General features: G+C 32.3%; 1 protein-coding gene, 1 long non-coding RNA gene and 1 pseudogene across 6 annotated transcripts; all 3 read left to right on the forward strand.

The window, feature by feature from the left end:
* Positions 1-918: 918 nt before the first annotated feature.
* On the forward strand, positions 919-1,803 carry LOC116114501 (annotated as a pseudogene).
* A 4,755-nt stretch (positions 1,804-6,558) lies between these two features.
* LOC116114541 lies at positions 6,559-7,438 on the forward strand. Its single transcript, XR_004125567.1, has 2 exons — positions 6,559-6,665; positions 6,892-7,438. It is a non-coding gene; the product is annotated as an uncharacterized LOC116114541 (long non-coding RNA).
* A 466-nt stretch (positions 7,439-7,904) lies between these two features.
* Positions 7,905-10,713, forward strand: LOC116114537 (thioredoxin-like fold domain-containing protein MRL7L, chloroplastic). Of its 5 annotated transcripts, none has more exons than XM_031400685.1 (6): positions 7,905-8,019; positions 8,755-8,970; positions 9,078-9,612; positions 9,944-10,025; positions 10,109-10,220; positions 10,311-10,713. In XM_031400685.1, exons 2-6 carry the CDS (start codon positions 8,769-8,771, stop codon positions 10,442-10,444), a joined length of 1,065 nt encoding a protein of 354 aa, XP_031256545.1. In that variant the 5' UTR covers positions 7,905-8,019; positions 8,755-8,768; the 3' UTR covers positions 10,445-10,713. The 5 variants fall into 5 exon arrangements, with proteins under 5 accessions (XP_031256545.1, XP_031256546.1, XP_031256542.1 ...); XM_031400686.1 differs by having other exon boundaries at positions 8,015-8,141; XM_031400682.1 differs by lacking the exon at positions 7,905-8,019 and adding an exon at positions 8,223-8,629.
* The last annotated feature ends 202 nt before the right edge of the window (positions 10,714-10,915 follow it).

Consider the following 10,915-nt stretch of genomic DNA (forward strand, 5'->3'; position numbering starts at 1 on the left):
TAATGATAGACGACCCAGGTCAATATATCTTATCTGTATTCAATGATTAGAACTGTTGACAGTGTCCACTTAGCATCAATTTCTTACAGAAAAACGTTCACTAAAATCTGCCTGTTGAAATTTCTGCTCTTCAGTAACTCTGAAATTTTTATCTTATTGATAAAACGTGACCATGAAGTTTTACATTTTTTTAAATATAAATTTTAATTTGATGAGATCAAAATTTGATTCCAAAACCTCCCATGGAACCTTTCAAAAACTTAATCAACTAATATATTATTGCTTTATTACTGATCACGGAATTATAGAATAATGTTATTTATACAACCTGGCAACCTTGTAAATGTAGACGTATCATATTTTTTATTTATTTATTTTAGTAACCATACCATAACACATTAGTTTAATTATATGTTGTAGAAGAAGTGTACATATTTGATTGATAACATTATAAACGCAAAGAAGTTCTAGTTCTTAATCATCAGATATACATATGAATAAAAAAGATTTTATGAAACTGACCTGGAACAAAGAATAAAAACTATATCAAAAATAATATTTTGTATTCTATGATATAATAAGAGTTATGTATTCATATTGTGTTATGTTGATAGATAATCATATGTGCATGTGACATAATTTTTATAATAGATCTGTCGTTGCCTGTGCAACAACTTACGCCACTAATCGAGGACGAATTGTAGAATTGATCAAGACTTTAAAGATATAATCATTACTTCAACATCAATAACAACACGCCCTAATCTTAATGTTTTCTTTGACAAGTCCAACGCCTTTTTGACGCCGGTAAACTCCTCAACAATCTATAAATAGCTATGGCCTCTCCACTAAATTTTCACACTCAAAAATCCTTCTCTCTTTCTCATTAATACTCAAATAACCTCTCTCAATAAACTGATGGATCTCAACATGAGAAAAGATTTACTCACATTTGCTCTATTGGGAATATTTGCTTTGCCATTATTCCCAAAATGTGATTCTCAAAATGTAGCTAGTATGTTACACCGGGATTTTTTGATGGGATAAAGAATAAGCTGCGGCAAGCTGTGCTGGAAAGAGCTTCTACACAGAGATAGGATTTCTTAAGGCTGCCAGTTCGTTTCCTAAATTGGTCTAGGCTCCGCTGTTGAATCCAAGCGTGAGATGCTGCATTTTTTTGCTCATGTTACTCATGAAACTGGACGTAAGTTTGTTTCTTCTCTTTAATTGGTTGCTATTCTTCCTTTTTCCATGAAAAGACACTATCACATGAGCAAATCGTCCAACTTGGTGCGAGCAAGATTTGATCCGAAGAACAGCTGATTATATGAGTTTTCTAAACGACATAAATTATATGACTTCATCCTCCATATTGCAGACTGTCTATGACACCTGAAGAAATTGACAAGTCAAATGCCTACTGTGACCATCAAACAAACAGTATCCATGTGTCGCCGGAAAGAATACTACGGCCGTGGACCAATGCAGCTCCACCCGGAACTACACTCAACGTCGTAGCTTCGGGAAAAGCTGTCGGATCGAGGACTCAAAGCTCCGAAACAGTGTCCAATGACTGCTGTCTCCTTCAAGGCTGCCTTGTGGTTGGATGAACACGTTCACTCAGTTATGAACCAGGGCTTTGGAGCTTACAATTCAGAAAATTAACGGCGCTCTTGAATGCGGTGGCAAGCAACCTGATAGGTTAACGCTCGTATCGGATATTACAGAGATTATTGGAAGAAGTTCGGTGTTGATCCTGGCCAAATCTGTCATGCTAGATGCTTAATTTCAGAAATTTTATAGTTAATTATATAAGTTGGTGATGAAACAAGTACTGTTTCAAAAGAGTTTGTTTTATAAAACAACTTATTGAGTACGTATCTGTTGGAGTTTATGTAACTCGAACGAAATAAATGGAATAAACGGATATTATAAGTTGTCTTCTAAATGTTTCGTAGTATGATATAGTTCTTTAAATTTTTTTTCTTGTTTTCAATGTATATTTATAAATTAAGGAGTGTTCTTGCATATATTTCAATAATATTACTTAGACTTATGAGGTGACCGTCATCTATACTTAAAGGAAAAAAATTAACCAAAACTATTATGCTTAAATCTATATAAAATTTTCTTTTAATTGTGTATTGCCAACTAACTAAAGTTCGACTTTAATATATGTAGACGCATGAAATTTTTATGTTTTAACTTTTCTTCGAGTACATTACGCTAAACAAGTAATGGCATCGTCAAGCCATAAAATTTCGCTAAGGCTAAGCACCAAGAAAGCATCGCAAGAGAGAAGTTTCAATTTAAATTTGTAGAAAAACAAGTTCATCAATACCAACAGTGATTGTATTACATATATGTAAATTCATTTAACAATAGAATCAACAAACAAATAATCAAGTCATTGACTTAATTATGAAGGTCAATCATATCAATTTACAAGTTGACTTCAATTTTTAATACAAATTTTCAGCCGTTGATTTTTTGCAATCTAATGGTTGAGACGTTGCAAGGTGGTAAAAAAAAAAAAAAAATAACTAACGGGCTTCTCAAGTCTGTTAGATGATAACCTGTGGACTAAAGCAATATTAATTACTTAATTAATACTAAGTAGAGTTAATGAGTAGAAAAGTGCTCAACATCTTATCCATATTCAATGAACAAGGACTGCTGACTGCTGACTATCGATCTTAAGTGCAAGTTCTTGAATAAAACGTCACAAAGCCTGCCTTTTAGAATTTTCTACTCTTCCCATTAACTCCTGAAATTTCTTATCTAATCAACAAATTTCTGTCTTTTGTAGAATATTCATTTTTGTCAAACTTATAAATTATGTGTGTATACAAAAGTTTTGTGTGCACTGACTATCAATTCTCTTATTTGACTTGTTTCATATTTTATGTGTGTGCACGCCAGTTCTCAGTGTATACTATTTGCTAGACTTCTGTCTTGGCTTGTTTCGTTTCACATGTGTGTGCACAACGGTCTATGTTTACACTCTCGTTTCAGATTTTTTGAAACTCAACATAAGTTACATGTCTGATAAAATTGGAAAGATATTGTTTATCTTTGTCTCTTACTTTTTAGAACCTCTTTACATATGTCACAAAATGCTTAGGTGGTCCTAGGGGCAGATCCAGCCACTTTTTGGGTGGGCACTTAATTTTTATTTTTTAAATATTAATATGTATAATTTATATATTTTGGCCCACCCTAACAAAAATATTAATGGACGAAAGTATTAATGTATAATTACTTTTACATTGGCCCACCCTAGCATAAATTTCTGGATCCGCTATTGGGTGGTCCTAAGGAATGAAGTAACGTTTCTTGATTTGCTTTGTGGTCCAAACCAAAAAATGAATATTTTTCTTATTTGGACAAACAATGGGTCAACTCCTTGTTGGCTGCTGTGACACTTCATTGCTGAGCAAGAAACTCTTCATTATATATATCTTCTTCTTGCCTAAATGAACCTAACCTTTTTGAACATTTGTTTTTTTTTCATTCCGTACTCTAAATTTCTTAGGGTATTATTTCTCTTAAAGTTTCAAGGTTCTTTCTCCATTAGTGCCAAAACCTCACCATATCAAACATTGACTTGATGGCTCTTGGAACGTGGTTCCTTTACTGATGTTGGTGCGTTGTTTCAGCAATTGAAGCTTGGTGGTTTACAAGCTGTTCACAGGTGTGTTCCTAGCTTGAAGTAGATCCGAAGAAGTTGCTACATGTTAACAATTCAGAATGTGGTGTTAAGTGTAAAGTTGAACAGAAGAGTTCTTTTTACTGTAACTTAGATCAGCTTTGAACTATATCTTGTAATGTGTTTTTAACTTAGTAGATTGCTTCGATCTAGACAAAGTCCCATGGATGTAGGCTAAAAGTAGATTTAGTCGAACCATATATATGGCTATGTTCTTTATTTTCCGCACTTATGTTTGATGTGTTCAAATTAGAATTGTTTAATCAACTTAGTAATATTCCGCTACACCTTAAAATAGGTACTTAAACATCAAAGTGTGTTAACCGAATACCCAACATCTTTGATAGGGTACTAGTTTAAGTTGTTTATTATATTTTTCTTCCTAAGTAAAAGGTATAAAACGTGATCATGAAGTCTCCACGAAATATAAATTACAGTTTTTTTAAATTCATAGATTTAAATTCATGAGCAAAATTGGATTCCAAAACTTCTTGTATAACCTCTACAAACTTAATCAACTTTACATATTAATAATCCTTAAAAGCAAGACTTGCACATGAAAGTATGAGAAAACAAAGCAAGAATTGGCTTTGGATCAGATATATATTAATAATACTAAATATACTGAATCTTATGTAAACTCTCATGTATTCAAATTAGAATAAATGAGTGTATATTGAATGATAAGAAGGCACTAACAAAACCTTTTCTACTTGAATGAATATGTGAGAAGCAAAACCTTGAACAAATATGTCTGAAAACAATAATCAAAATTCACAAGGAGCACAAGCAATTTGCGTCAAAAAACCTCTTCAATGTGAAGAGATTAAAAAACCACGGGATATAATGATCCATTTAAATTCACTATAATAATAAGTAATCACAATAGCCACAATCCACCAAAAATATTTCAACAAATTGAGAGATTTATTGCAACTCTAACAAAGTGAAATACACAAAAGTGTTATAAAGAGATTGAGTAAAATCACCAGCAAAGCATTCGAACTACAAGCTGTATAACTCCAAACGTCCTCGACGTCCTAACCAAATATCAGGTTGATTATACTAGAGATGACCTTTCGATCCTCAAATTAAAGGATAGATGGATTGAAATTCTGCAACTCAAACTCTTTTATTTAACTGTCTTTCTTGAGGAAAAACTCCACAATAATAATGGTTATCAGGAAACTGGACATTGGATGTGAAGATCTTTCCATTAACAACAAAATTCTGAAATTTGAGCAAAACCCAAGCAAAAATCACCGTTAGATCATCGATAGAATAACCTGGTGCACCCCACTAATGGATTCAAGAAACCCCACTTTTTATTGAATTTTATAAGGACAAATTTATTCATATATTAAATTATTAAAATTAACTTTAATTTCTTATCCTTTACCTTTACTTTTTACACTCTACTATTATCTTATAAACCCTATTTTTATTTTTATTTTTTTGGTATGAGAATGAATAATAAAAAAAGGATTTGGAATATGAGATTGTTTGTAGTTACATATAAATTTATTGTTTTTTTTTTTTCAAAGTATTGGTAGCTATTTTAAACTTTATATTTTTTGTGTTGTTTAATTCTATTATGTTCTTGGGAATATTTGAAAAAAAAAAATCAGCTTTTTATGAACCTTCAATTTAATAATCTAAAATTTTGGTTAGGAATAATGATAGTGGGGGGTATATAAAATATGTGAAAAGAATGAAAATTTTAACTCTTTTAAAATTTTAAAAAAAAAATGGAAAGGCCATTTATAGAATTTATGAAGGGTAATAAGAAACATATTTAATTTACTTTGAAGTTTGAAATGGGATGTATTAAGAAATTAGAATGATGTTTTTTAAGTTCATTAGTGGGGTGCCAATAACTCTACTCTAAAATTTCACATCTGGGCTTTAACTCGGTTCGGTCAGGCCCAACACAAAACTTTATCCAAAACCTAAGTTGGGCAAACTAGTTCAAAACGAGTAATGTTATTTAAGTCCCTTTATGTAAATTTGGTTTGTGTTCATGTAATAAATGTATAAGAAAATTATTGATATAATCACAAATATTTGTTAATTTAAGTCTATGTGATAAAGAGGAATGCATGTGTATATGTATATATGTTGTATTCCAATTGATTTTACATTGTTTCATATGTCCATATTATCACTGATTACTTGATATCATAATTCAGATGTTCCATTAAATATTAGTTATAAGGATGATATTTTTCTAATTTTTTTTGTGGACTATTCAGGTAAGTTATGATAATCTCATCCTTGCAACGAGAATGTGATTTTCCGTAGCAGTACCCATTGCTGGGGATGTGAATGGCAAGCTTAGGAGAAAAAAATATTGAGTCACTAGTACCTCATAGTCATAATATTATATAAATCAATATTTAGAAATATCAGTCATTTGAAGGGTTATAAAGTTAAAAGCTTTAAAATACTATCCTTTCAACCCCCACTTCTAACAAATTTGCAGAACTAGGAATGTTCTTCTTCTGTTTTCATTTGATGCACGATCCAACCAAAAAAAAAAAAAAAAANATATATATATATATATATATATATATATATATATTAGTTCGTCTCTCCTACAGACTTCTTGAATTTTTTTAGTTGCAGATTTGAATTCTCATTAGCAAGAGTTAATTCTTGTACGTGAGAGTTGATAGTAGTTCATGAAATTTTCTTATATATTCATACATATATATTTTGTGTTGGATGGAAGGGGTAGTAGACCAAACCTTAATTTTTGTTGGGAAGTTTCTACTTTTTTGGGTGTGTTTTAATTTTTGTTGGGAAGTTTCTATTTGTTTGGGTGTGTTTCTCCTAGCTCGTTTCTTGTTTTCTTTTGGCATTAATATGTAGAAAAAAATTAATATTTTTTCAGGCATTAAGACCTTTTATGTCATACTATACATTTGGCATGGAGGCATTACAGAACCTGGGTCAGGTATTTATCTTGTTCTCGTTATTGCAATTTCTTCATCTCTCATTTTTACACCATCATCTGGCCAATGTTTCTAAAATTTTTGCTGCAAGGCAAATTCAAGTGCTTATATGTTATATACCATCATGTCATGAGGCCTACTACATTCTTTCTCTCAGTGCATGATCTTAATTTGCTGAATATATATGTCTAGTGTAGTGATAAGAATCCGTTTGACATTGGAATATAGGTGACACAGTGGATTCTTTCACATGAATGGACAGTTGGGGACCTCTGGAATATGATGGTAGAATACTCATTGCAAAGATTGAAGGGACAAAAAAATCTTGGATTCTTTACTTGGCTTCTTCCGTCATTAACTTCCCATTAATCCAAGATATTTGACTTGCCATGTACGCCTTAACTTCATTTTTTAGGATCATTAGTTGAATTACGTTTACCCCATTTGGTTTTCTGTATATCATGTTCTTGTGGATAGGTCTAACTGGGGTTATTTTGTAAAAGTTTAATGCGCTGCTCTCCTGTTCCTTTCTTATTCTTGTTTGTAAAGGGAGGGTTCTGAGTAGCTGAAGAGTATGAATGCAGGACATAATTTTTCCATATTGAAGTTCTGTCATACTTGAAGCAAGTTAACTTGGACAATGTAAATGCTTGTCTCCTGACTCCTTATCTGATTGAATTGGATTGTCTGTGAATCTGACTTGACCTCTGAAGAGTTCTGAAGGATCTAATTACAAGTTACAACATGTATTTTATTGATTATATGTGATTGAGAATTTTTATCTTCTCTATAATAATTTAAAACTTTTAATACAAATTCTTCTATATAATAGATATATGATATGATAATCAAAGAACTGTATCACTAACACTTTTTTTTTTTTTTTTTAATTATCGAGGTTGAATCCCGGGATTGATTAAACACTGTATAAGTTCAATGGATTATTACAGGGATTCGAACACAAAACCTCTCGGTATTCATTCAGGTGATTAAAGTCTTATCATCCGGTCACAAGTTTGATGGTTTATGTGACACTATTACATGTACATGTGACACTATAAGAATATAAATGAAGGAAATCCAAAAGTAAATAAAAAAATATTAAAATCTAAAAATATTCTGTAGATTTTTAAGAAATCGCATAATCTTTTATAAAATCTCTTAACGGATGAGTTCGGAATTCAGTTATTTGGCGGGTCGGGTCGGGTTCAAATAGTTATTTGGTACTAAATAGTAAATACTTGAATGGACACACACTCACTAACCCTATCCAAAAACAGAGCGGCTTAGCCTTGTTTTAGTTGAATGGGTTTAGTGAGAGTTTTCAGCAGATAAAAGAAGAAGAAGAAGAGGGTGGTGAGTCATTTCTCTTCTTTTCTCTTATCATCTCAATTTCGTTGTTTTCTTTAGTTTTTCTCAGTTGCTTGTTTCTTGTAATTCTTTGAAACCGCTCAACAGAGCATAAGAGTTTTATACTGGTGAGTGTCAGAACAGAGTTGGTTTATTCTTGATTAATTCAATACCCTTTTGGGGAAATCAATCTTTATGCAATTATGTTGATGTTAACTTGCTCAAAATTGTTTCTTGAGGTAAATTAGTTGGAAAGTTGAACTATTTTCAGCTTAAAAGTTAAACTTGTTATTTGAATTTACTTGCTAATTAAACATGGGTTCAACAACTTTTTTCTTTGATGGGTTTCTTGTTTTCTCTTCAGGGCAGCCATAGTTTAAGCTTGAAATTAATCCCCATTTCTCAGATGATTTAGATTTCCACTAGTCTTATATGAAAATGTTTACGATTCTTTGACTCATTATTGAGTTTTAGATATGGGAATAAATGGCTATTGGGTTCTATTTTCTAGTTGAATGTGGTTTGATTAAATTTACTATATTGATAGGTTGCTTTTTTTCACTTTAGTGGCAACCATAATTGAACGTTGAATCAGCCCCCATTTCTCGGATGATAGGTTTCTTTTTAAGAATAAATGATATATTTTGATTGTTCTTCGTCTTATTTTCTTTTTGAAAATATTTTGTTCCTTGCTTATATATGTCTGTTTGATGTTTTATAGTTTCATTTTGTAATCAATAGGACAGTGTAGTGAAATGGCGCTACAGTATAAAACGAGTTTCCTGTGTTTATATCCACCTTTAATGGAGAATAGATTAAAAAATTCTCCTTCATTTGCTGGTAAAATTCAATGCCAAAGTGACACTCGGGATTCTTCCCCAAAGATGGAGTGTACTGGTCTCATATCAAACTCTCTTAAATTGTCTCCAAGGGTGTGTTGTTTTTCACCAATTCATGGTGAGCATCCCTAATATTTTAAAATTTTCATATATTTTGTCTTTATATAAGTGTGAATATATGTTTATATTTATGTACATTGTTGTGGAATTTAATTATCTGAAAAGGGCAGACAGGTAGTTTCAGAAGAAGTACAGCAGTAAGATCTTTGGTAGAAAAACTTGGAAGGAAAGGAGGAGGAGAATCAAGTGATGCAGACGATGATGATGATTCCTCGATGACAAATAATGTGGATGACGGCCCATTTATGGATCCTGAAGAGAGACTTGAATGGAGGAGAAAGATCAGAGAAGTGATTGATCGGTGTCCTGATGTTAAGGAGGAGATAGACCCTATTGAAAAGAAGAAGAAGTTGAAGAAGCTGCTAGCTGATTACCCCCTTGTGGTGGAAGAGGATGATCCTGATTGGCCTGAAGATGCTGATGGCTGGGGTTTCAGTCTCGGTCAATTTTTTGACAAGATTACCATCAAGAATGTGAAGAAGGATGATGATGATGAGAATTATGATAGTGAGAACGAAATAGTATGGCAAGATGACAATTATATCCGCCCAATCAAAGATATCAAGACTGTAGAATGGGAAGAGATTGTGTTCAAAGACATTAGTCCTTTAATTGTTCTTGTACATAATCGGTATAAAAGGTTAGTTCTTGTTTTTTATATGTTTTATTTTTGTTTTTAAACTCATTTAAGTTACTGATACACTAGACCGTGAGGTAATTGCCCCTAGGGGCTCAGCCTGGTGGTTTACCAGCCCCTTTTTTTGGTTGGCCACCCAAGTTTGTATGGGGGTAGGGTAGGAGATCAAAAATTAGATTTGGGCTATGACCCATCTCCATTCTTTAAAAAAATATATATATAGACCATGAGGTAATTTGATCCCCATAGTTGTACAAAATTGTTTAATTCTTGCATCTCTACTGTGCTCGTTTCTGTTATGTTCTCATTCGGAAATTGATTTGATTCTCTTCAGACCAAAGGAAAACAAAAAAATTCGGGACGAAATAGAGAAAGCTGTGCACATCATCTGGAATTGTCGGCTACCTTCACCAAGAGTTAGTAATAGCAAAACTACTTCTAATTCTTATTTTTCTTCATTTGTTTGCATTCTCTTATGTAACATTATTATATCAAACAGTGTGTTGCAGTTGATGCTAATGTCGAGCACGAATTGGTTTCTGCTCTACAAGTGTCCATCTTCCCAGAGGTTATATTCACTAAAGCTGGAAAGATCTTATACAGAGAGAAAGGTTAATTTCCTTATTAAAAAAGTCTCTAGTCTTTTCTAGGTCGTTATAATACTAATTGTGATCTAAACTTATGTTTTATTGGTTGTTCAGCAATTCGAACTGCAGATGAGTTATCTAAAATGATGGCTTTCTTTTACTATGGAGCTGCAAAGCCAGCCTGTTTGAATGGTGTTGAAAGTAGCCAAGAAATGATCCCATCTGTTATCATCAACAATCCAACATAACTAAAACTATAGGAACTGTTTGCGACGAGGTTCATATGAAAATAACTTTGTATGAAAACTATACGAGTACTAATTAATTGTTATGTATAGTGTATGCCTACTTTATTGTATGTCAATTGGATAGTTGATATTACTATGCATTTAGTACTATCAATTACTGGTTAGGGGAAAAATTATCAGCTCAAATGTAAGACATTAAGCATCATATTCTCTGTTTTTCTAACTCTATTATGATGATCACAACATTTCCAGCTTCAAACTTGATGAAATCAGCTTGAGTGTATCAATTGCCTTACCATTTCTAGGTGAGTGAAGGCAAGTTGGCGCCAAAATCTTATTGGTTCAACACCTGTTGCATTATATAAACTGCAATGACTTTAGCATAGCTCAAATGACTGCATACTTTGTTTAGAAAATAAGACTTGCATAGGATATATGAGGTATGAAAGATCAAGGAGGCAACAAGACAAT

The sequence above is a fragment of the Pistacia vera genome, unplaced genomic scaffold (assembly GCF_008641045.1).
Source record: "Pistacia vera cultivar Batoury unplaced genomic scaffold, PisVer_v2 Contig712, whole genome shotgun sequence".
NCBI lineage: Eukaryota > Viridiplantae > Streptophyta > Magnoliopsida > Sapindales > Anacardiaceae > Pistacia > Pistacia vera.

Coding starts and splice junctions, on each gene's coding strand:
- LOC116114537 (XM_031400682.1), top strand. Junction 10,026..10,108: donor GTCGGCTACCTTCACCAAGA/GTTAGTAATAGC, acceptor TATATCAAACAG/TGTGTTGCAGTTGATGCTAA. Junction 10,221..10,310: donor GATCTTATACAGAGAGAAAG/GTTAATTTCCTT, acceptor TTGGTTGTTCAG/CAATTCGAACTGCAGATGAG.